This window comes from Ascaphus truei, chromosome 10 (genome assembly GCF_040206685.1).
Source record: "Ascaphus truei isolate aAscTru1 chromosome 10, aAscTru1.hap1, whole genome shotgun sequence".
NCBI classification, from domain to species: domain Eukaryota; kingdom Metazoa; phylum Chordata; class Amphibia; order Anura; family Ascaphidae; genus Ascaphus; species Ascaphus truei.
In genome coordinates this window covers 12,061,810-12,088,915 of record NC_134492.1, presented here as the reverse complement: position 1 = coordinate 12,088,915, position 27,106 = coordinate 12,061,810, and the positions used below count along the sequence as shown (strand labels likewise).

The 27,106-nt window shown below is 43.6% G+C and overlaps 1 protein-coding gene across 6 annotated transcripts in view; it reads left to right on the top strand.

Annotated features, from left to right (window-relative positions):
- Positions 1–27,106, top strand: part of LRRC7 (leucine rich repeat containing 7) — a 241,668-nt gene that overhangs the window by 175,564 nt on the left and 38,998 nt on the right. For 4 of the 6 annotated variants that reach the window (XM_075615837.1, XM_075615839.1, XM_075615840.1 and 1 more), the window contains 2 exons: positions 21,867–21,983; positions 24,542–24,796. In XM_075615837.1, the coding sequence (XP_075471952.1) occupies positions 21,867–21,983; positions 24,542–24,796 (372 nt within the window). The remainder of the gene's footprint in view (positions 1–21,866; positions 21,984–24,541; positions 24,797–27,106) is intronic. The other 2 variants (XM_075615838.1, XM_075615842.1) reach the window with 1 other exon arrangement.

Below are 27,106 nucleotides of genomic sequence, written 5' to 3'. Positions count from 1 at the left end.
TCTATAATATTTGTATCAAATGGAAATAAATCAGCCTTTTCCCCTACAGCACATGCACATTACACTGCGCATAGATATAGAGGCTGTAATTAAATACAGAGACCTGTCTTTTCAGAACTAATTTTGATTTCTGTGGCATACAAGATACACACGGATAAATTGCTGCTAAGAGAAGCATTTTAACATTAATACACATTAGCCATTATGTGCCATTATTATTTAGTGCGTTTTTAGACAAACGATTACGGAGTCTGTTATATAAATGGCCAATACAGATTCATGTTTTTGATGCTTTTCTGTAAGAACACAGATGCGTAAATAGGAAACAGCCATCAACAAACTTATCTTACTCCATACATAGACACAGTATATATTAGGTTGTAAGTTGTTTGGGGGCAGGGTCCCCTTTTGCCTTCTGTTGTGATTTACCTGTACATTTTTGTGCACAGGTATCTCTCTACATATAGAATAAAGGTGTGTTTGGATAGGTATATAAATCACTGGGTTACCGTTCAGTTATTCCCATTAGTGAAATTAGTGAATAGGCATTACTACTAACCTAATGGCCATTTAAATTAGCTTAGTGTATCTGGGCCACAGTGAGGAAGCCGTATTATAATGAATTGCGCACCAAGTTTATGAATACATTATATTATGCGCAGAATGAGTCTACTTTATACTTGTGTGGGTATTTAAATAAATTGGGGGAAAACCTTGTCCATACAGATTAGACAGAATACAAAATAACAAGCAATAATAAAATCCCTACAACTAGGCAGGGTTTCGAAACATCGCACCATTCACTGTATAATCCTTTTCTTATTATTTAGCTTTATAAGTGGAGTAACAGCACTGGCAGCCATTGCCTTTCATAGAAATACATTAGCGTGCTTCTCTTTGTCCTGCTGGGGGGTTTAGCTGGACCTCTTAAATACCAGTTCCAGAAGCTTTAGTACTTTTCATGACCAGAAACCATCTAAATCGTTTCATTGGCGTTGAATGCATTTAAGTCTCATTTAGTTGTGTTTTTTTAAAGAGACCCTCATGCCTACAGGCTTTTCTTTGTTAATATTTCTTCCCCTTAGTGCGCTGCTGTGTGTGAATGCTCCAGATACTAATTCACTCGTATAAAAAATATCATTTTCAGTCATTCTTTAAGGAAAGCAGTGGGAAATCTACAAAACCGTTTGTGCTTGGGCAATTTTCTGCTTAATACATTCTGAATTTGTATTGGCAAATGCTATTAAGATAATATTTTATGCATTCTCTTATTTGATCTAAATTAGAAATATTCAAAGTAACACTTCTAAACATTTTGGGGGTCAATTCTATATACTCAGTAACAGCTGGATGGTTGTTTTTGGTCCACAATTCCTACGGGTATTTTTGGCTGAAAATGTCCCAAACGCACGTCAGCAGATATTGCTTAAAATGTGTCAGGTCTGCATTGCTCAATGTATTGCAAAACAGTGGCTTACAGACCTAGTTATCACGCTCATTTGGTAACTGGATGGGTGTATATACGTGGGACACGCTTAGAAAAACATCTTGTCTAAGGGAATACCCATTAGGGGCCAATACGAATTCACAGTCGTTCTGTTAATTCATTCTTAGTTTTCCTTTATAAGAAAGAAAGTTCAGGATGGCAGCACATTTTCCAGCCACTTAGGGGTTAATTTATCAAAGTCTCCTGGCTGCAAAACTGGAGGGAAAATAAGCCCCCGCATTTAACAGAGAAAAACATTTCCATTGAAATCAGTGGGATTTGTTCCCTTTGTAAATCTGGTGCTTTATTCTTGCATCAATTACTCCCTACAAAGTAGCAATATATGAATAATGAAGGCAGTGTACAGAGCCGATAAGATACTGAGGTGTATAGTTATTATCAGCAAGTTGTTACAAGCTTACAGTTCACCAGGCCTCCCCTGTAGAGAGTTACACATTTACAGTACTTCACCTTCAGATATGCAGATCCCCGCTTTGATAAGAGTGAGCCCAAAGGGTTACAGAAGAAGACCCACAGGAGGCTAAATGCACCCTGCTTCCTATAGAACAGGTGTGGCCAACTCCAGTCCTCAAAGGCCACCAACAGGTCAGGTTTTCAGGATATCCCTGCTTCAGCACAGGTGGCTTAAACAGTAGCTCAGTCTTTGACTGAGACTTTGACTGAGTCACTGATTGAACCACCTGTGCTGAAGCAGGGATAACCTGAAAACCTGACCTGTTGGTGGCCCGCTTGACCCCGGCGCCAAATTATGTGCGGGGTCATGGGACGTCACATTGCCATGGTGACGTGATGTCATGTAACCCATTGACTCCGGGTTACGAGGACGACGTGTCACTGGAAGGGAAAGCAAGTGTATTATAGAGGCCTCGTGCAGTCCTTCTGCATTTAATTTAAATGCCTGGGGGGAGAGCACTGGACCTCAAAAACTGCCGTGCGCCCCCACCCTCCGTCCCCCCCAGTTTGCGCACCGCTGCTCTAATACTACAGAACTGATATTATATTTTTTTTAAACACACGTAGAATATGGCATGGATTGCTCCTTTGGTGATGGGTTACCAGTCAGTCCCCCTTGCCCAAGTGCTAGGTCAAGGAGATGGTGGCTAAGCTTCATGTCAGATTTTTAATAAAAACGCTCTGAAAGACCTGTTAGCTACGGTACAATAGACACAGGAATGATTGGTAATGGTCACTCACATCTCCAGCCATTGTGTAATATTTGGCAGGCTGCAATAAATAAGCCAGAGATTGTCCAAAGAAAATCAGCTACTATGAATGATTTACATCAAAATAACATGTTAGGAAAGTCTCAAACACCTCAGTAGGAAGCTGTGGAAGAGGTGGAAAGAAAGGACGGAGAGAGGAGATGTGGAAGAGACGTGTGCAGAGGTTCATATAATGGAGACCGATTAGGGTGAAATTATATCTTGGCTTTATTGAGCTTGTTCCTTTATCCAGGCAAAACATACAAAAACAACAAAATAACAAACCCCTATCCCTGTGTAAGGGCTAACTTTCTTCCCCAGACCCTATCTGCAGGACTGGAGGGATATTCCCATTACCAGCCTATCACCCCAAAGCCTCAGGAGGTACCTTAAGCAGGTGGCCCTACAGTACATGTCAGTTTATGGCAGGTTCCTGGGTCCTCTGTGTCCAGGAAATATAGGTGTCTGGGTGTCTTGATTTCGGCACAGCCTTTGTTCTCAAGACAGTGTCTGTATGCAGGCTTCTCTGCTCTCCTTCTGTCAGCCCAAATGTGAGCTAAGGAATCTCTCTCCTGTGTCTCACATGAGGCTTTTTACAGAGATCTAATTAGTCCAGGTGGAGACTAATTAATTTAGTTGCTGCAATTAACTATCTCTCTGCTGGATTCTCAGAGCGCCGAGGCTGCTTTATATAAACAGGGATACGTCCCGGTTACAAGTATGAAAGAAACAAAGGTATAAATAATCTGCAGAATGGTATCATGTTTCATAGAGAAAGCAATAGAGTAAGTAATGATCAGAAGCTGGAATTTCTTCCATGAATAGGTAGTGGATGAATTAAACAATCTCCTCCTTGAGGTAGTGGGAGCGGAAGAGTCCATCACTCAGCTAGACATCACAGGCTATATCAGCATAGAGCAGTTTAAAGCGCTAACAAAATAGCACATAGGACTGTTAGAGAAAGCAAGTATTAGGGACAGGCAAATGTGCATATAATATATATATATATATATATATATATATATATATATATATATATATATAAAAATATATATATATATATTTTTGTAGGTAATCTTGGATGTGGTTCATCCTTATTGAGAGCAGCCGAACACCCCCCCATGCCAGCATTAATTATCCACATGGTTTATGGACTGATTTAAAAAGGACAGGTTGGACTTTTTCCTTCATGCTTTTTTGCACTTTTTACATATTTCATGTATATGTTGTGAAGTTTTGTGTGATACACCTTTTATTTAATCACTTATATGTTGTTTATAAGTAATTACACCTTACACTTTTACACCTAAATTCACAATATTCTATTAACACTTTAGTCACTATTTGCGTTCATCATAATAATACTATGGCGCTACAATTTTTTGTTTTTTTGTATATATATATAATAGTGCCTGCACTGCACTTTCTCCTCTTCTCCTCGTGTCAGCGGTGTTTGGGAATTGGGAGGAGAAGAAAGGAAGGCAGGGATATATTGTTTTGCTTTGTTTTTTGTAATTATTACATTTATTTTTCTTAACGTATAGAAGAAGGGGAGGAGGGGTTCTGCTGCCCTTCCTGTGAAAACTAGGAGGGATTTTTTGCCAGCTCTAGAGTTTTAGTTTTCTCAGCAGGCACAACAGCATCACCAGTGGTAGACGTATCAGTCGTGTTAGCTGGTACCAGTGCCAGTACCAGTACAAGTAGTACTGTGGCTGCACTCCCTGTGTGCGTCTCAGGAACCTGCGGCTGCTGCTGCTGCTGTTCAACCCATGTTGAGGGAACAGGTTGTGGTGGAGTTCACCTTGAAAGGAGTTCATTATTCCACCTTCTTCAACTTCCTCCAATAAAGAGCTACTGTGCATCCAAAGAGTGAAGCAGGTCAATGTGAGGATGGGCTTGCTGCTGCCTCATTGGAGAGTTTCTTGTGCCAGGTCTAACTTTGTCAGCAGCTATTTCATCTCTGTCATTGGTCTCGGCTGATTCTGTCTCTGTAGTGGCAGCGAGTATTTATGCTTTCTCCACCTAAGGCCTCGGCCATGTTAGTTGCTTGCTGGCGGAAGCGTGCTGAGGCGCGCTCCCGCTCAGCACTGAGCCCCTACAGCCGCAATTAGGGCAATGAGGGCGAACCAGCTCCGTGACGTCACTGGCCCGCCCCCGGCCCACCCCCTGCAGGCCCGCTGACGGCGCGTGCGGTAAGCAACCGCAAGGCCAGGGAAAGCACCCGCTTTCCCTGAGCCTCAGCGTGCCTCAGCATGCCAGCAGGGAGCATGGACTCAGCCTAAGCCCGGTATTTTTTGAAAAGCTGTGTGAGCAGGAAATGCAGCAACATTTTGTACATGTGGATGCAGGTCAGGGTGTGGCCATGATTCCGGACCAGGGCCCAGTTCTAGTCTGTTGTGGTACCTCATAACAGGTTTTAAATGTGTATCGCTGATTCTAGTTTCGGTTGCACCGCCACACTCTGCTACACCCAGCACTTCTGCTGATGCTTTTTCTGCTCTAGCTGGTGCTGAGGAACCATTAGCAGGTAGTGGTGATGTCAAAGGTGGGGAGGAGGCACTGCATGAAGCACGAAGGGGTCGTTGGAAGTACTTCTGGCAGTGACATGACTGCAAGTGAAATCCCGACTGGGTCAGGTCTGCGAATAAGACTGGAGAGGGTGACATCGGTGGTGATGGTGACTCTTATAGTGAGAATAGTGAGGAGTTACAGAGGAAGTTGGATCCTCTCCCAGCCGTCATTGTGGTAGGCACCACTTTATCAAAGTGTGTGTACGCACGAAACGCGTAGGAGTGTCGCACCCTCCATTTTTTTAATGCAGCTTAAATAAAGTTTTCTTATTTTCATGACCTGACTCTGTTGCTGTGCGCTGGAAAAACACTTTTTTGAATATTCTCTGGACTCTGGTACGGCTGCATACTTGAAGAGACATACTGGGGAGATGCAGTGAGTAATCGTATGCTTTATTTAAAGGGCTATCCCAATGAGGAGGGTAAGGTTGTAGTCTTATGCCACTCTCCACCTTCAGGGAGTTCTTTGCCCTTACTATAGACTCTTATGGTTTACTTCTGGAATTATTGAATTATGTTTCACAGACCCCATGAATTGTCTGTTCTCTGATTACTCAGAATTATTATCAACGTGGGACCAAGTACTGAGCACCATTCCACCCTTCACACACATTCCTTGGTATGCCAAGCATTGTATTTCCCGAATATAATTGTCTGCCCAGAGGAACCACCTCCTTGGTGTGGGAATTCTTTGAATAACCACATCATAGGATGTTGAGTGATTCCACCATCTCCACCCTCTGACCTAGATGGAGAAGGTCACCCTCAAAACTAGGGCTGCATACTAGGCCCAAGTGGGCTCTACCACCGTCAGCCACCCCTTCTAGGAGTTTACCTCTTAGCAGGAGTCCCGTGGCAAGTAAATCAGATGCTTATTCTCGACCCATTCACCCACCTGTTAAAGCTCCTTCTCCTCCACACTCACCACCACCATGCCAGACACAACAGGGTCAGTGAGTGAGACAAAGTAGGTGGCAACATGGGACTAGATCAGATGCCTACGAGGAGACGTTGTATTCTTTTGCGTTTCAGTACTCAGAGATGCATTGTCAGGTATGTGAGCACATTGTTAGTAGGGGTGAAGTACTTGAGAACCCGTGGACATGAACTATTGGCGAGCATGTGAGACTGTGCCACCCCCTCACTCATTCATTCATATATTTTTTAATGATGGTGTATGATCTTACACAACCCCTTACTCAATTCGTATTCTACAACATACAAATCCTCATGCTATTTGCATCTGCTGCTTCCTCCAAGGACTCTTAGGCCGCTTCCATGGTTAGTGCGCGGGCGAGCATTCGCACAGCGTCACACACGCCTGTAGCAGGAGAGATTTGGGGACTATGGGTAGACGTGACGGGGGCGTGTCGGAGGCGTGGCTGTGACGTCGCAGAGCTGGTCCGCTCTCATTGGGCGAACTGCTCATGTGACCCGGCCGTCGGGCGACAGAATCAAATGTATTTGTTTTCTCGCGCATCCCAAGCATCGTCGCTCTGCATCTTGCGCGCGCGGTCGTGCGTTCTATGGCCTGACTCATAGAGGCACGGCATATTGGTCGCGCTCACCATGGACGCGGCCTAACACTGATATGGTTTGAACGCCGCTGCCTCCGCGGTTGCGCAGTGTTCATGTTACGGAGCCTCCGCGGTTGCGCAGTGTTCATGTTACGGAGCCTCCGCGGTTGCGCAGTGTTTATGTTACGGAGTCTCCGCGGTAGCGCAGTGTTCATGTTACCGAGCCTCCGCCCTCTTCATTTGCTTTGTCTTTTTTCTTTTCTGCTTTACATTTATTTATTATTTTTTTTTTAAAGTTTCATTTTCAGTTTTTAAATTGAATAAAGTGAGAGTAGTACACAGCGTTTATATTCTGTAATTGTTTTCACTGCTGTGTGTTCAAGCCTGTAATGACTATTATTTTAATATGGAATATGTCACATTGACGCTGCAATGTTTTAACATTTTTACGCTGGCATAGCGCAGTTGGATGAAATCTCGCTGCTACAGCCTCTGCTTTCCTAATTTCTTTCTTTCATTCTTTTTCTTTTTTTTATGCTAAGTTGGCAAAATCCTATAATATATCACATCGGGTTATATTTACATTTTTTATTAGATTTGTAATATGCACAATTGCTAAGGCTAAAGTATTGTGCACCAATTGTTTTATGACTTGATTAATAGTAGCCAAGGTTTAGCGTTTTGTCACTGACGACAAGTGACAGTGTATTATGTGCTCTTCTTTCTCTCTCCCAACCTGTCTCAGGACGTTAATACTAATTTAGCTCATGGTGAACTAGAGGAGTGTTTTATTTGGGGGGATAGTTAACTGGGCATCTTATATATATATGCTCATAGGTATAAAATGTCCCTCTGTCTTATATTCTCTCCACCTGTCAGTACTAGTGCAGGACACGTTGTAGTACTGTAGTATGACAAACAGTATACTGAAATGGTGTTTCTATTTTTGGGGTGCACTGCCAGCTTACATATGGGCTGTGCAATGTACCTTCCTCTCTGTCTGCCTACCCCCGCCTCTAACCACACACAGAGCTACAGTAGCAACACTCCACCAGCTCCCTTTTCCAAGCTACACAGCCTGCATTGTTAGACTGTCTTTGTCTGATGTATATGCAATGCAGAAAATAATAGAAGTGTCGTACACCGAAATAGGAAAATCAGAAGAATGCTACTTGGACCGCTGCTCCTAGTCCATGGGAAGACCATTTGATTTCCTGTAGTTTGGGCGTAGTCAACTCCAGTCCTCAAGGGCCACCAACAGGTCAGGTTTTCAGGATATCCCTGCTTCCGCACAGGTGGCTCAATCAGTGGATCAGAAGTCGACAGAGCCACTTATGCTGAAGCAGGGATATCCTCAAAACCTGACCTGTTGGTGGCCCTTGAGGACTGGAGTTGGCCGCCCGTGCTGTAGTGTAGTCTTGTGGGAAAAAAAGATATTTATTATAGCCAGAACGAAACCAAAGTTTCGGCTGTCATCCCAGCCTTTCTCAAGATATGGCGAACCCCTATGGCGGCACCAACAGCCAAAACATCGGGGTTTTTTCTGACTATAAGTGGGTTTTTTTTCTGAATCCGAAGTACCCAAGTTCTCTTCTCACCTAACAGTATGTGCAATGCAGGCAGTTTTTTTTTTTTTTTTTTTTTTAAGATTAAAGAGCCAGTGTTTCCAATCTTTTCCCCCTTATAATTGCACATACATACATATATTGAATGGATGTCACATAGCAAACCATTGTGTACTGTGCTGAAGGTCAGATTTGTGCAAATCCCGCAGGACTATCTTTAAGCCACTCAGTGCTTTGATTTGAATGCTCGATTTATCTCGGCTGATTAGACCCTGCAGCTGTGGAAGCAGTCACACAAAACTCTGTTTTTTAGTGTGCGTGTAATAGTTTTTCACGGGACAAAAAACTCAATAAAAAGGGGTATGTCCTTGGACCATCCCTCCAACAGCAGCTAGGATATGCACTAAGCCAGCCACCTACGCACTGTACAAATAGAGAGGTAGTATGTGTGGCTGTATGTTTGAGCGCTGGCTTGTGTGGGCAAAAAAAAACATGTAAATAAAGCCACTAGAAATGTGACAACTATAACTAGCAGTAATGATGAAGGTGGCTGATTTATTTATTTTATTTATAACATGTTTTACCTGGAAGCAATACATTGAGAGTTACCTCTCGTTTTCCAGTATGTCCTGGGCACAGAGTTATAATGACAAATACATGTTTACAAATACATAGTTACAATGAGTGAAAAGGGTTATACAGTACATTATATACAAGACATTGCATGCACAGTTAAAGATAATATATATTATAGGCGTATGAAATAGTTACAGACCAGATTAAAAGTGAGACAGCTTTAGTTTTGAAAGAGCTTAGACTGGTGGTGGCTGTGAGAGTCTCCGGTAGATTGTTCCAGTTTTGGGCTGCACGGTAAGAGAAGGAGGAGCGGCCAGATACTTTGCTGAACCTTGGGACTATGGACAGTCTTTTGGAGTCAGCTCTCGGATGATAAGTGCTGCATGTGGTAGGGGTGAGGAGCTTGTTCAGGTAGGCGGGTAGCTATGACGTGATGGTGACGTTTGCTGGTTCCTGAATCACATACAGCTAGCTAGTAGCTACCCTCCTCCCAGCTAGGATATACATGGAAACAAGACAAGCACTGTATCTACATGGATGTTCTGTGGCTGGCAATGTCACATGAGTACTGGTTTGTTTGTGCCCGCAGCCCCACAGATAATAAATGATGCAGATTTCTCCAGTTGCCCATCATCACCACAACTACATCTACCACCAGGAGCCCCTTGACTTGAGGTCTGGAAGCAGATTACCAGTGTTGAGTTATGTGGAGATGTTGAATATGGGGGCGGTAAATATATATGCCATGGTCAATGCCTGGTGGTGAAGCCCTGCCAGCCAGTACAGTCAGGCAGCAGCTTGTAAAAGCCTCAGCCTCTCACTTTCACAGACCCTGCAGCTGTGGCCAGTCACACAGAACAATCATCTCCAGTCTCCAAAGGTATGAGGGTTTCACAGGGTACAAAATGGAAATAAAAGGAGGATCTCCTTGGGCTCTCCCCACCGTCCTTGTATTACAGATGGAACAGTTAGGACATACACACAACAGGTCCAGCACTATGCCAGCACAGATAGGACTACATTGTGGATAATCATGCTGTAGGAGTGCTTGCTTGTTTGTGCCCCACAAAATGATAGATACATGATCTGGCAATAATGATGAGTGGTGACGGTAGACACTAGTGGGTGGGCAGTGGTGATAACATCTATTGAAATGGGCAGGATGGCACCATGGTGTCAACTCGGTATCAGTCAGCTGAGTTAGCAGCAGCAGCAGCTTAACCCTCTCAGTCTGACTCTCACTTGTCACTGAGGTTCTCTCTTACTAGACCCCGCCGCTGTGCAGTCAGACACACACAAAAACACATGTTCGAGTGTGTAACCCCCTTTACTTTACCTCAGACTATAGAACCTGTCACTGAGGTGGGGGCCTGAGTCCTGTAACTTGGGGTTTAACTCTTATAGTGGGTGGTACACAGAGTGGGAAGCAGGGGGTAATGAGATACAACACAAACTGTAAGGAATTATGATAAACTTTATATTTCTGTATTTATAACTTGGAACAGGGATACATACACTGTATCAATGTCTGTTACAATGCAGGGGGATCTCCTTCATTCCTCTGGCTGTTACAATGCAGGGGGATCTCCTTCTTTCCTCTGGCTGTTACAATGCAGGGGGATCTCCTTCATTCCTCTGGCTGTTACAATGCAGGGGGATCTCCTTCATTCCTCTGGCTGTTACAATACAGGGGGATCTCTTTCTTTCCTCTGGCTGTTACAATGCAGGGGGATCTCCTTCTTTCCTCTGACTGTTACAATGCAGGGGGATCTCCTTCATTCCTCTGGCTGTTACAATGCAGGGGGATCTCCTTCATTCCTCTGGCTGTTACAATGCAGGGGGATCTCCTTCTTTCCTCTGGCTGTTACACTGCAGGGGGATCTCCTTCTTTCCTCTGGCTGTTACACTGCAGGGGGATCTCCTTCTTTCCTGTGGCTGTTACAATGCAGGGGGATCTCCTTCTTTCCTCTGGCTGTTACACTGCAGGGGGATCTCCTTCTTTCCTGTGGCTGTTACAATGCAGGGGGATCTCCTTCTTTCCTCTGGCTGTTACAATGCAGGGGGATCTCCTTCTTTCCTGTGGCTGTTACAATACAGGGGGATCTCATTCTTTCCTCTGGCTGTTACAATGCAGGGGGATCTCCTTCTTTCCTCTAACTGTTACACTGCAGGGGGATCTCCTTTTTCCTCTGGCTGTTACAATGCGGGGGGATCCCTTTCTTTCATCTGATGTTACAATGCAGGGGGATCCCTTTATTTCCTATGGCTGTTACAATGCAGGGGGATCCCTTTCTTTCCTCTGGCTGTTACAATGCAGGGGGATCTCCTTCTTTCCTCTGGCTGTTACAATGCAGGGGGATCTCTTTCTTTCCTCTGGCTGTTACACTGCAGGGGGATCTCCTTCTTTCCTCTGACTGTTACAATACAGGGGGATCTCATTCTTTCCTCTGGCTGTTACAATGCAGGGGGATCCCTTTCTTTCATCTGATGTTACAATGCAGGGGGATCCCTTTATTTCCTATGGCTGTTACAATGCAGGGGGATCCCTTTCTTTCCTCTGGCTGTTACAATGCAGGGGGATCTCCTTCTTTCCTCTGGCTGTTACAATGCAGGGGGATCTCTTTCTTTCCTCTGGCTGTTACAATGCAGGGGGATCTCCTTCTTTCCTCTGACTGTTACAATACAGGGGGATCTCCTTCTTTCCTCTGGCTGTTACAATGCAGAGGGATCCATTTCTTTCCTCTGGCTGTTACAATGCAGGGGGATCTCCTTCTTTCCTCTTGCTGTTACAATGCAGGGGGATCTCTTTCTTTCCGCTGACTGTTACACTGCAGGGGGATTTCCTTTTTTCTCTGGCTGTTACAATGCAGGAGGATCTCCTTCTTTCCTCTGACTGTTACAATGCAGGGGGATCCCTTTCTTTCATCTGATGTTACAATGCAGGGGGATCCCTTTATTTCCTATGGCTGTTACAATGCAGGGGGATCCCTTTCTTTCCTCTGGCTGTTACAATGCAGTGGGATCTCCTTCTTTCCTCTGACTGTTACAATGCAGGGGGATCCCTTTCTTTCATCTGATGTTACAATGCAGGGGGATCCCTTTATTTCCTATGGCTGTTACAATGCAGGGGGATCCCTTTCTTTCCTCTGGCTGTTACAATGCAGGGGGATCTCTTTCTTTCCTCTGGCTGTTACAATGCAGGGGGATCTCTTTCTTTCCTCTGACTGTTACAATGCAGGGGATCTCCTTCTTTCCTCTTGCTGTTACAATGCAGGGGGATCTCCTTCTTTCCTCTGGCTGTTACAATGCAGGGGGATCTCCTTCTTTCCTCTGACTGTTACACTGCAGGGGGATCTCCTTTTTCCTCTGGCTGTTACAATGCAGAGGGATCTCCTTCTTTCCTCTGACTGTTACAATGCAGGGGGATCTCCTTCTTTCCTCTGGCTGTTACAATGCAGTGGGATCCCTTTCTTTCCTCTGGCTGTTACAATGCAGTGGGGTCCCTTTCTTTCTTCTGGCTGTTACAATGCAGGGGGATCTCTTTCTTTCCTCTGACTGTTACAATGCAGGGGATCTTCTTTCCTCTTGCTGTTACAATGCAGGGGGATCTCCTTCTTTCCTCTGGCTGTTACAATGCAGGGGGATCTCCTTCTTTCCTCTGACTGTTACAATGCAGGGGGATCCCTTTCTTTCATCTGATGTTACAATGCAGGGGGGTCCCTTTCTTTCCTCTGGCTGTTACAATGCAGGGGGATCTCCTTCTTTCCTCTGGCTGTTACACTGCAGGGGGATCTCCTTCTTTCCTCTGGCTGTTACAATGCAGGGGGATCTCCTTCTTTCCTCTGGTTGTTACAATGCAGGGGGATCTCCTTCTTTCCTCTGGCTGTTACACTGCAGGGGGATCTCCTTCTTTCCTCTGGCTGTTACAATGCAGGGGGATCTCCTTCTTTCCTCTGGTTATTACAATGCAGGGGGATCTCCTTCTTTCCTCTGGCTGTTACACTGCAGGGGGATCTCCTTCTTTCCTCTGGCTGTTACAATGCAGGGGGATCTCCTTCTTTCCTCTGGCTGTTACAATGCAGGGGGATCTCCTTCTTTCCTCTGGCTGTTACACTGCAGGGGGATCTCCTTCTTTCCTCTGGCTGTTACAATGCAGGGGGATCTCCTTCTTTCCTCTGGCTGTTACAATGCAGGGGGATCTCCATCTTTCCTCTGGCTGTTACAATGCAGGGGGATCTCCTTCTTTCCTCTGGCTGTTACAATGCAGGGGGATCTCCTTCTTTCCTCTGGCTGTTACACTGCAGGGGGATCTCCTTCTTTCCTCTGGCTGTTACACTGCAGGGGGATCTCCTTCTTTCCTGTGGCTGTTACAATACAGGGGGATCTCATTCTTTCCTCTGGCTGTTACAATGCAGGGGGATCTCTTTCTTTCCTCTGACTGTTACACTGCAGGGGGATCTCCTTTTTCCTCTGGCTGTTACAATGCGGGGGGATCCCTTTCTTTCATCTGATGTTACAATGCAGGGGGATCCCTTTATTTCCTAAGGCTGTTACAATGCAGGGGGATCCCTTTCTTTCCTCTGGCTGTTACAATGCAGGGGGATCTCCTTCTTTCCTCTGGCTGTTACAATGCAGGGGGATCTCTTTCTTTCCTCTGGCTGTTACAATGCAGGGGGATCTCCTTCTTTCCTCTGACTGTTACAATACAGGGGGATCTCATTCTTTCCTCTGGCTGTTACAATGCAGGGGGATCCCTTTCTTTCATCTGATGTTACAATGCAGGGGGATCCCTTTATTTCCTATGGCTGTTACAATGCAGGGGGATCCCTTTCTTTCCTCTGGCTGTTACAATGCAGGGGGATCTCCTTCTTTCCTCTGGCTGTTACAATGCAGGGGGATCTCTTTCTTTCCTCTGGCTGTTACAATGCAGGGGGATCTCCTTCTTTCCTCTGACTGTTACAATACAGGGGGATCTCCTTCTTTCCTCTGGCTGTTACAATGCAGAGGGATCCATTTCTTTCCTCTGGCTGTTACAATGCAGGGGGATCCCTTTCTTTCATCTGATGTTACAATGCAGGGGGATCCCTTTATTTCCTATGGCTGTTACAATGCAGGGGGATCCCTTTCTTTCCTCTGGCTGTTACAATGCAGTGGGATCTCCTTCTTTCCTCTGACTGTTACAATGCAGGGGGATCCCTTTCTTTCATCTGATGTTACAATGCAGGGGGATCCCTTTATTTCCTATGGCTGTTACAATGCAGGGGGATCCCTTTCTTTCCTCTGGCTGTTACAATGCAGGGGGATCTCTTTCTTTCCTCTGGCTGTTACAATGCAGGGGGATCTCTTTCTTTCCTCTGACTGTTACAATGCAGGGGATCTCCTTCTTTCCTCTTGCTGTTACAATGCAGGGGGATCTCCTTCTTTCCTCTGGCTGTTACAATGCAGGGGGATCTCCTTCTTTCCTCTGACTGTTACACTGCAGGGGGATCTCCTTTTTCCTCTGGCTGTTACAATGCAGAGGGATCTCCTTCTTTCCTCTGACTGTTACAATGCAGGGGGATCCCTTTCTTTCATCTGATGTTACAATGCAGGGGGATCCCTTTATTTCCTATGGCTGTTACAATGCAGGGGGATCCCTTTCTTTCCTCTGGCTGTTACAATGCAGTGGGGTCCCTTTCTTTCCTCTGGCTGTTACAATGCAGGGGGATCTCCATCTTTCCTCTGGCTGTTACAATGCAGGGGGATCTCCTTCTTTCCTCTGGCTGTTACAATGCAGGGGGATCTCCTTCTTTCCTCTGGCTGTTACACTGCAGGGGGATCTCCTTCTTTCCTCTGGCTGTTACACTGCAGGGGGATCTCCTTCTTTCCTGTGGCTGTTACAATACAGGGGGATCTCATTCTTTCCTCTGGCTGTTACAATGCAGGGGGATCTCCTTCTTTCCTCTGACTGTTACAATACAGGGGGATCTCATTCTTTCCTCTGGCTGTTACAATGCGGGGGATCCCTTTCTTTCATCTGATGTTACAATGCAGGGGGATCCCTTTATTTCCTATGGCTGTTACAATGCAGGGGGATCCCTTTCTTTCCTCTGGCTGTTACAATGCAGGGGGATCTCCTTCTTTCCTCTGGCTGTTACAATGCAGGGGGATCTCTTTCTTTCCTCTGGCTGTTACAATGCAGGGGGATCTCCTTCTTTCCTCTGACTGTTACAATACAGGGGGATCTCATTCTTTCCTCTGGCTGTTACAATGCAGAGGGATCCATTTCTTTCCTCTGGCTGTTACAATGCAGGGGGATCCCTTTCTTTCATCTGATGTTACAATGCAGGGGGATCCCTTTATTTCCTATGGCTGTTACAATGCAGGGGGATCCCTTTCTTTCCTCTGGCTGTTACAATGCAGTGGGATCTCCTTCTTTCCTCTGACTGTTACAATGCAGGGGGATCCCTTTCTTTCATCTGATGTTACAATGCAGGGGGATCCCTTTATTTCCTATGGCTGTTACAATGCAGGGGGATCCCTTTCTTTCCTCTGGCTGTTACAATGCAGGGGGATCTCTTTCTTTCCTCTGGCTGTTACAATGCAGGGGGATCTCTTTCTTTCCTCTGACTGTTACAATGCAGGGGATCTCCTTCTTTCCTCTTGCTGTTACAATGCAGGGGGATCTCCTTCTTTCCTCTGGCTGTTACAATGCAGGGGGATCTCCTTCTTTCCTCTGACTGTTACACTGCAGGGGGATCTCCTTTTTCCTCTGGCTGTTACAATGCAGAGGGATCTCCTTCTTTCCTCTGACTGTTACAATGCAGGGGGATCCCTTTCTTTCATCTGATGTTACAATGCAGGGGGATCCCTTTATTTCCTATGGCTGTTACAATGCAGGGGGATCCCTTTCTTTCCTCTGGCTGTTACAATGCAGTGGGGTCCCTTTCTTTCCTCTGGCTGTTACAATGCAGGGGGATCTCTTTCTTTCCTCTGACTGTTACAATGCAGGGGATCTTCTTTCCTCTTGCTGTTACAATGCAGGGGGATCTCCTTCTTTCCTCTGGCTGTTACAATGCAGGGGGATCTCCTTCTTTCCTCTGACTGTTACAATGCAGGGGGATCTCCTTCTTTCCTCTGACTGTTACAATGCAGGGGGATCCCTTTCTTTCATCTGATGTTACAATGCAGGGGGATCCCTTTCTTTCCTCTGGCTGTTACAATGCAGGGGGATCTCTTTCTTTCCTCTGGCTGTTACAATTCAAGGGGATCCCTTTCTTTCCTCTGGCTGTTACAATGCAAGGGGATCCCTTTATTTCCTATGGCTGTTACAATTCAAGGGGATCCCTTTCTTTCCTCTGGCTGTTACAATGCAGTGGGGTCCCTTTCTTTCCTCTGCATGTTACAATGCAGGGGGATCTCTTTCTTTCCTCTGGCTGTTACAATGCAGGGGGATCTCTTTCTTTCCTCTGACTGTTACAATGCAGGGGGATCTCCTTCTTTCCTCTTGCTGTTACAATGCAGGGGGATCTCCTTCTTTCCTCTGGCTGTTACAATGCAGGGGGATCTCCTTCTTTCCTCTGACTGTTACACTGCAGGGGGATCTCCTTCTTTCCTCTGACTGTTACACTGCAGGGGGATCTCCTTCTTTCCTCTGGCTGCTACAATGCAGGGAGTTTTCTTTCTTTCCTCTGGCTGTTAAATCCTGATATTTCTCCTCTTAGCTGTTGTAGTGCTCCCTGAGGTGTCACTGTACTTTGTACTGGTCGGGAAATCCACCAGTCTCCTCACTCCATGGATCTGTCAGGCACTTGCAGAGTGCTTCTGCAGAAGCCTCGCCATATCAAAAACAAACTGCCACTCCAGTCCCCTCAGCAATCCCACACAATAGCCCCCTCCATCAGACTCGGTGTTCCACTCCCTCACTGGCTGATCCCTGTCACATGTCCACTACTTAGCATAACTCTTAAAGGGGCAATGTCCTGTGCTGTTTGCAGACACATGGGGTTATAAGTGTTTCACAGGGGAAGAGGCAAATAAAAGGAGTGTGTGCTTTCAGATGGACCAGTTGGGACATGATCCCAGTAAGCCAAGCACTGTACCAGCACAGATGTGACAGAATGTGGCTGGTAAAGCTATATTAGTGCTGGCTTGTTGGAGCCCCCATAAAATAGCAGGGGGGAAATCTTATGACCACACTCCCAAATTTGTAACTGGCACTAGTGATGATGAATGATGAGTTTGCCGGTGGTGGGTAGTGAACTGCTGGTGCTAGTAATATGCAGTGGGCACGGTGCAGGAAAGTACTGGTGGTCTGGCAGCTATTCTGTCATGGTCTTTAAGTGCTATAATTGGTAGTGGTGGAATCTAATTATTGGCCTCCTTTTAAATACTGGGTGCTCGAGCCTCATATTTCTGAACTAATACCAGCTAAACTAAATACTCTTTGACAAAAAAAATAGCATGAGAACAACTCAGCTACGCTACTGACGCTCTTGTAAAAACAAGCCATTTTGTATTATAACACCCCTGTATTCAATGGAATCAGATGGAGGAAACAGGAATTAAGTATCAGTCATATCTACCATGTCCATAGCACTAGCTGCATTCGATGTGGCTTTCTGCTTAAGCCCTATTGTGAACTATTCCACTACCACCGTCATTACTTATACCACTAGAAGCCCCTTGACTTGAGGCTCGAGGGCAGCCAACTGGCATCATGATGTGAGGATGCTGACCACTGTGTTGTCCGTTTGTGTGGAATGTATCACTGATGCCCCCTCTGTTAACCTACTAATTCATAGCCCTTGTCTCTCTACCTTTCCTCCTTTTCCATCACTGCCCTAACACAATTCATTTGTTCCTGCCTCTTCTCCTTGGGGCAAAAATTCTCAACTTGAAGTGAGGGTCCAACAGTATTGCCTGAGGGAATTCATCTCTCTGTTTGATACAGACAACAAAGGAGTAATTTCTCAGACATTCAAGTTTTGTTTCAACTATTGCCCTATTTCATCATCACCTATCACCCATCATCATCCAACATCATCCACCATCATCATCATCATCCATCATCATCCATCATCATCATCATCATCATCATCATCATCATCCAACAACATCCATTATCACCCATCATCATCACCCACCATCATCATCATCATCACCTATCACCCATCATCACCCATATTCATCATCACCTATCACCCATTATCATCCATCAATCACTGTTATGCTGCATACTAATTCGTTGATGGGATGATCTGGTTTATGCCAGCATCGTTACAGCTCACAGGAGTGGGGACGTCCTCAAAGGGCCTCTGCAGCCCATACAATTCTCCCATCAGATGACACTGTTTAGGCTGCAAATATGCCTCATCCAGCAGCCTAGCATGCTCCGTGACATTGTTTAGCACCTTGCTACAGCTCATGGAGACGCTAAAGCTAATGTTGAATTCTAGTGTAAGGTAACTGGTAATGGGGCAGGTCCTACACAGACTGTAATGCAGTATAGACCGCTCATTACAGGCTGTGTATCATCTTATGAAGGGAACACACTTATTCGTGAAACAGACAAAATGTGGTGCAGATCCCTACACTGACCTAGGAAATTAGTCAGTTTAAATTGAGTACATGTGCAAAACAAGGAATGACAATCTTGCTGCCCTGTTTTAGTGCTGCAGCCAAGTTGGATCTGTTATTCCCGGACAAACCCAGCCTCAAGTCCCCTTGAAGTTAACCAGCGTTCTATCACATTCTGTCATTTTGCTAAAACATTGAAACCTAAAGTATATGGGCCTTTTATTCAAAACAATGCAGGCACAAAGTAGCAAGACAATGGAACATGTTCCTGCTGCTGCAATGTGCTGACTGACTTTCTCCGCTTTTGCTGTTTCACAGTATTATCATTGATGGGGGGTATTTGTTCCCCTTCTCAAAGGCTTCCCGAACTGTAGACTCCTTGAGAAAGTACCCAAGTGGCGTGAAACGCGTGGGAGACTTTGGAGATTTTTTTCTTCTGCTGCTTTTAATTTTTGTTATATGAGTTAATAAAATATTTTATACTTTTTCAGCACTGGGCCACTATTTCAACAAGCAGTTACTCTGCATTTTCCAGCTCTCTTTCCTGCACATCTTCCTGAACTGTAACCGGTTTTTGTTGCATCAGGTTGGATATCTGGCTGCTTGTACTACTATTGCCAGGGCCAGTTGCATAACATCTGTCTTGCACACAGTTAGCGCTCTATACACCCATACCATCATCCTCACTGCTATTCAGCATACCTATTGTACCAAGATCATCATGATCCAATTGTAACCGTGAGCCATTCTCTCCACCTCCCCACCTTCAGCACACTGTGTTGCATGACTCGTACTAATGCTTTCTTATACTCCAAGTCTGACCTAGAGTATGTAAGTCTCTCTGCCACATTCAGCTGTGATGGTTGATTGTGTGCCCTTCTAGTGCTGAGGTGGGTACCTGCTTTACCCCTTCTCACAACTGTTTCAACTAAGCAACATTCAGCTGCACCATCTTCATTTTTCACAATTGTTAAATACGACCAGACAATAGCTCTGGGGTAAAACCCAGTGGCATGGCTTAGGGAAGACCTGACTAGTGGTTGTGGTCATTGTAATCATAGTCATGGTTGGTCACATGCACCACTGGTCCCTGATTATGATAATTATTCTGTAGAACTGGCATAGACTGGGTAACAAAGGGTGTTGAGGACGAGTTGGATCTAATTGATGTATGTGATGCTGTAGTTTTGTTATGTTTAAATATTGAATATGTAGGCATGCTTGCAGTTTTTCCTTTATTTGTTGATGCATTTTCACAATCATTCCCAATGGTCACAGTAGCATCACTTCTCTCTGAAGTATTATTCCCAAAACTACTTTCCAATTCTAAATCAGTCTCTCATATCTCCACGGACATCCGCAGCAGCTCCTGGATCCTTATTCACAATTGATATTTGATTAGAGGAATCTGCATCAAGTTCACCACCCTTGTCCTCAGAGATACAACATCATGTTCCTCTGCCTCCCTCTATTCATCTACCACTCCTAACAGCTCTTCAGAGTCTTGTACTATTAATCCAAAAACTGTTCAGCGTTCAACAATGCTGATGAATGTGGTAAGAATGATCTGGATTTTTCAGATGACTTTGTGGCAGCACTAGGTGGCTTTTCCTAAGAACGGACAATTTGATGCTCAATCTGCACCTGGATTTTAATACTGGGTTGAATTCCAAGTTTAAATCTCTGTAAAGGTTGAGGGTCATGGTCAAGACAGGAGAGGATTTCAGGCGGTGGGATGTGTCATTTGCCCTCACCTGATTAATGCTACTGTGTGTAGTAGCACCCTTTTACAGATTTAACTGAACTACGTCCACCCTGACCACAACCACATCCACCTCTAGCCTGCCCATCCCCCACCCTCACATGTCTATATACTGTACAAACAGTCATTTAAAACCCATAATACTGTTAGAGGAGCTGACTGGGAGAGAGTAGAAACAGGTCAGGTGATGCCCATACATGACCTAACGGTTTTAACAACTCAAGTGGAACGGGTTTACTGGTACTGAGATGGTATGTATATATGAGAGATTCCTTCAAGAGATGGATTTTAAAGGGTATTGTTCATTAACCCCCACTGGAACTGAATTTACTGTTACAGTGGTACTAGACGAGTAGACACACTATAATATATATATTAACAAAGTGAATAATTATACCAGCACACAAATTATGTGAAACAGAAGTGGTTCCCTATTTATAGTATTTAAGTATTATAATTTAAGTATTGGGGGGTTATTAAAATATTCAAAATATTCAAAATATTTTTTAGATATTGTAAAAACTCCATTAGGCTCAACTTTCTTTGAAATCTGATGATTTCATGACTATTTGAAAATGCAAAGAATTTCCGTCTTTGCTGAAAATGAGAATTTTGCTAAGAAATGCGTGCACTTCCAGTGTTAACTTTCCAGGTCATAATATAAGCTAATTACTATATTAATCACTTGTATAATTATTCTAATCATGTTTTGCTATCTGCACAGGATTTAGATGAGTTTTTGTCCTAATTAATAAGGGTCGGACGTTTCACACGTTATGGTTTTGCCAAAAAATGCACCATGCAAAATAATCAGGGAAATGCTAGAATAGCATAATAATGCACGACAAAGCTTGAAATAGGTCAATAATATAACTGAAAACAGGTTGTGGCAAGAAACACCCCAAGTTTTAATTTCCACTGTACAGATGGGCACATGAGTTTTGGTTTTGGAACGTAATTTCTGGTAGGTTCTAATTTCACACACCCGGTTTTGTCCTATCTCTTCTTCTTATTACATGTATTATTTAAGGGCTATGATCCAGAGAGTATGAATCATTACCTTCACTGCAACAGCAGACAAGCTGAACAGACACATAATTTTGTGTCACTGTAGGAAATATATTACAAGAATGCATCACAGCTAGATATAGAATTAATCCAATTTTGCTCTTCACTTTTCCCATTCTTCAAATATTTTATTAAGTACGCTTTATTATTTTATTTTTACCAGTGCACAACTGAATTAAATCTGTGATAATCTTACCTGGCTTCATGAGACTAATGTGCATGAAAAGTTGACCTTTCCCAAATGAATGAATAATTTGTAATTGTATAGAATGCAGATATGATATTCATTTTAATAAATCATTCTACTAGGAGGTTGGAGGGAGTGGATTCCGGTCCCAGGAACCTGATTAGTCTGAGGATGCCAATGGTCGATTTTCTGAATGCAAATATACTCCAAATGAAACCAATACTGGCTAATTTGGCTATCTGATTTATCTTACAAAATGCATTAGAAACCCATGATTAGTTTGTTTTGAATTCACATTAAGAATTCTTTAATATAAGGATTTAGAATGTTTTCTTTGTTTGAAACAAAACACAGACTCCGTCACAACAGAGCAACATTCTTGACAATGGACAAGAGGATCTGTCTCCGAGTCAATGGAATCCTTATCCGCTGGGCCGAAGGGATGTGCCGCCAGAGAGTATTACTAAGAAGGTAGTAATGATATAAAGGAAAATGCATGATATGTGGAGCGATACAAGCAGGAGACTTTATGCACATGCCTTAAATTAGACTGTGGATAGAGACTGTTAATTTAAAAATAAACATAGAAAAACTAATAAATATTCACTAAAATATTCTAGTAATTACGCTTGGGAATTAGAAGTAGAATTTCTTTAAGGTACTGTTGATAAAGAAACCCCATTATAAATCATTCTTTTGCTGCACTCATGGCAAAGTGTATCATTTCACACTGGCATTTTTCATTGAGAATTAATTAGATTTAAGGTCACACGGACATGGTAATGCTGCAGGATAATTACACAAGATTTTACAACAAAACGTTAAGTTATTTTTCATAAATCCTGGAAGAACGTAATGTAGCGGCAATATAAATCAGGGGCTTAGCAATTGTGCAAAGATAATATTTTAATTGATAAATCTACTCTTTGCACAAGTGAAAAATGGATGTATCTGCGTCTTCCTTTTTTCCCCACCGTTAATAAAACTTTACAATGCAGGAATGGGACAAATTGAAAAGCTCTTACCCAACATGTTCACAGGGTACAGATTTGGCAAAGAAGTTTCATTATATTTTTTTACATTTCATGAACATTACAGAACTGTTTCTCTAAGATCTTTAACAGTTGGGGGTTTGCATTATTACATCTTGGAGGACTTGAACAGGGCCGTCTTAACAGCATTATAGGCCCCGGGGCAAAGCAGTGCACTGGGCCCCACCAACTCTCCGCTACAAGTCGTAATGTTTCTTCTTCTACCGAGTTAGCGGGAGATTTGAATGTTGAGACGGGTGATCGGAAAATTAGTGTTAAATCCTGGTCTGTGCATAGATTAGCATGGGGCCCCTATGCTCGTTAAGACGGCACTGGACATGAATGATATGCGCCTCCCCCCCCCTGTTATATGAGAAGAGAGGGTACTAGACAAAATGTTCCTCAGTTGGAGGTCTGCACTTGGGTAATACTGCTGAGGTTCTTCCTCCAGCGGGATGTGCACAGGAATTTGAAATAAAAGCTTTAGCAAGATCCTCGGAGTATATCACCAGGCCTGCCACACCATGCATAGCAATACTTTTGTTGGCCCCATAAGCAATAACATGTGTAAAACGGCAAAAACACCCTTGTTTTGAAGAATTGCCTTTATGCTTTGGTAGCATACAGTACCATAGAATATGTTGATAATATATTTTCCTAGGTAGGTAAACAATCTATAATATTACAAGATCGGGGAAGTTTTATTCTACCAAACCCCTAAAAACACATGCAGAAACTGTCAGAGTTCTGCTGCAGAAAGATAAGTGTAAGCTCTTCGGGTCAGGGATATTTTTCCTAATGTTGTCTTTTATGTCTTATTCCCATTATGTGTTATATTATTATGTCACGTGTATTACTGCTGGGATGCGCTATGTACATAGACAGCGCTATATAAATAAAGATATACATACACATACATACATACATACACACATACATACATATATACATGAAGTATACTGCTCACTGAATTGTATTGTATGTCTTTATTTATATAGCGCCATAAATGTACATAGCGCTTCACAGTAGTAATACATGTTGTAATCATATAAATAACAAATAATATAAATAACAGGTCAAGGGAATAAGTGCTTCAGACAGAAAAGTAACATTAAGGAAGAGGAGTCCCTGCTCCGGAGAGCTTACAGTCTAATTGGTAGGTAGGGAGAACGTACAGAGACAGTAGGAGGGAGTTCTGGTAAGTGCATCTGCAGGGGGCCAAGCTTTATGTATTATGTGTCCAGGATAATCCAGTGCTATTCATATGCTTCTTTAAGCAAATGTGAATAACAGGGAATGTCGTGGTCTGCACCTTTCAGAGCTCAGACATTTCTCTAGTTGTAGGGAAGAGAAAAAAAACCTGAAAAATATTACATGCAAATCTAAGACTATTTATTCCCACGTAGACGCCAGCAGAGATGTGCAAAGCTGCCACGGTTCTCTAAGCAAATGTTTTGCTTTCAATTTTTTTTTACAAACATTGTAGTTGTGAGAACCCACTCTTTATTACAGATGTAGCAAGACTTGCTGTTCCCAGCGCCGTGACCCGAAAAAGCAAAAGTCTGTGGCGCTGGGGACAGTGTCTGCCGCCATCACGCTGCAGGGGGATGCTTCTGAATAGGATCCCCCCCCCCCCGCCTTAATCCTTTCATCCCACGAGCGTTGAAGTCATGACTACAGCTGTATGTTACTTTCCTAAAGATGCAAGGTTTTCTGGAATACCCGGAAGTTTTGAAGTTTGTCAATTCACATTTGTGTTCCGTTTACTGGAAAGTACACATTTTGTAACAAATGTCGCGCAGGCGAAAACATCGTGGGATCTGGGCGGTTTTTGCCCACATTGACCTTTTTTCTGCAGGTCACAAATCTCCAGGTTTTTTTTTACCAAATTTGTGAACTTTTGCACATGTCTGCTGGCAAGATAAGGGGCAAACCTCGGACGGGCGCCAGGGCAGCTTCTGGTCGAACGTGTAAGATGTAACAATTGCTTCTTTTCAGCTTCCTGAAGCTTTGCCTAACGGGTTACATTACCCACAGGCAGGTAGCCATATCCAGACGTTAATGGGATCCCAGAGCCTACAGCACAGATCCAGAGAGCAGCAGCATTATGATGGGGGTATGAATAAAGTGACCATACAGCAGTATCAGTCCCCACTGCCTATTCAGATCCCTTCTGCGCAGAGAGGACCCCAGTCAGGACGGTGCTTGATCCAAACTAAAGGACAAAGAAGTATGGACGGATACCCAGAGCAGGTAGGAAACCTTCTTATATTTGTTAAGTATAGCCTATTAATAAAATCTAGGAATATACTGTATTTACTAAATTAAACACCTTCTGGGGATGGAAGATTTTCGTATTCCCATTCACTTGGTGGGAAATTAATGTATGAATAATATATATATATATATATATATATCTTTTATTTTATGCATTTAGATTTTTTTTATGTAAATAAACATAAAACAAAAAATGACTGGCGGGTCATATAGTATAAATTGTTGCCCTATGGATCAACTTTGCTTCAGAGATATCTGCTGTTTGCATCATATCAGAGGGATCCATATAAATAATGTTATACGATGCTTGCAATAAGTATCAAAAATGCCCATATATCTAATACAACTATACCTGCAAAAATACATCAAATGCTGTGTGATGGAGCAAGGAGGATCAGAGTATTAAGGGGCTATGCACAAAGCAGTGATAAGTGTTATTAAGTGAGATAAATGTTTTATGGCGCAATTTATGGCGCAATTGTTTTATCAATAACTGTGTTTTCATGATAAAAAGCCTTTTAAGCGCGATACTGCAGTGTTATCACTACTTTGTGAATCGCGCTACACGCAATATTGCACCATAAAGGCATTTATCTCACTTAAAAACACTTATCACTGCTTTGTGCATAACCCCCTTAGTATCCTGAGTATACCCCAGGAGGGTAAGGGGGGGCAGCTATGCATTGCTTTGAAATGTGTTTTTTGACCCTCGGGCAGCAAAGGGATTCACTTGCAATTTAAACACACCTCAATGTTTGCCATAACACCCCCGAAAGCTGTTAAATGGTTATCAAAGTATGTAATGTGGGTATATATGACCCAAATCTGTTCCTGAACTAAGGAATCGATGAATTTAGTATTAGGGCAAAGTTAAAGGAATCTGATAGTGTTGTGTGTGTTAATCTGCATGTGTTTGTGTCATTTTTTGTTTTGTCTTCAAACTATGATCTGTTAAAGAGGCAATACATGCTCTTTTTTTTTCTTCATTTTTTTAATCAAACAGGGTTTGAAGCAGGGGGGTTCCCACAGCTGAACCCTGTTAATTTCAGCTCTGGGGACCCCCTGCTTCCAGAGATACTTACCTCCGAAGGGGGTGCCAGTATCCTGCAGTTTAAAGCTCACGCGTCACATGGGCCAAAAGGAAGCCGCACCGGGTGACGTCACGTTTCCTATTGGTAAGAAGGGCCCGGAGCTTTGCAAAGCATAACATGAACCCTGGAGCGGCTACCGGCACTACGGAGGTATTTCCGGAAGCAGGGTGTCCCAGGAGCTGAAATTAATGGGGTTCAGCTCCAGAGACCCCCTGCTTCAATCCTGCATTAAAAAAAAAGAAGAAGAAAACGCATGGACTGCCTCTTTAAAGGAAAGATTTAGTGCAATCAGTCTTCACAGCATTGACATTCTCACGTATGGCTAAGAATAAAGAATATTGTTATACAGCCCGTAGGTTGGTCGCAGTGCTAAATAATCAGGCTTTCCAAAGGTCTGCAGAAGAATACTCAAGGTAAATTGGGGCGCGAATAATTTCAGGGTAAATTTAGAAGTGGGTCAGACCTTTTCCGAGGGGAAGAATGTCACGAGGTGAGATTATACGTGCCCTAAATTACCTTGGATATAATCTGTTAAACCCTACACGCCATTTCTTTAGACAATGTCTTCAACAATAGGAACCAGAGTTTCCATGACAATATATATAAAAAAAAAATGAACATTATGTTTCATGAAAAAGATTTACACTGCCAGCTTATCCTGTTGAAGATAATAGAAATTGCAACCAAATGTCTTTAATCACTAAACAGTGCTACATGTTATCACTCCGATGACACGGCTTGTGTAACACCTGCCTTACCGAACGGTGGCGTCACTCACACCCAGACCCTGAAATAAGGGAGCGGGAGAACATGCAAATTAGCATTTTTTCCAGGTGGGTTCTTTTTTGTGCACAGGTGCAGTATCTCACCACCTTGTATAAAGGTGTGTTTGGAGGAGGTGTAGAAATGAGCCTCTTCCCCCCCCTCCCCACCCCCACACACACACACACATGTTATTTCAAGGACTAACAGTGCGTTCATGTTTTTATTCTCTTTAGCGGACATACGTTACGATTAAAGCGACATTAAGTTAAATAACGTCTTTTAGTGCATCTATGCCTTAAATGGCATTGCAGGAGTGCTGAAACGTAGCTCCCTTTAGGAAATATGGGTCTTTGTTGCTTGTTTATTTGAAAGGAAAAAAAACTTTTTTTATGTCAATCCCAAAGACATACAGGCTCAGTAAAAGGTTGGT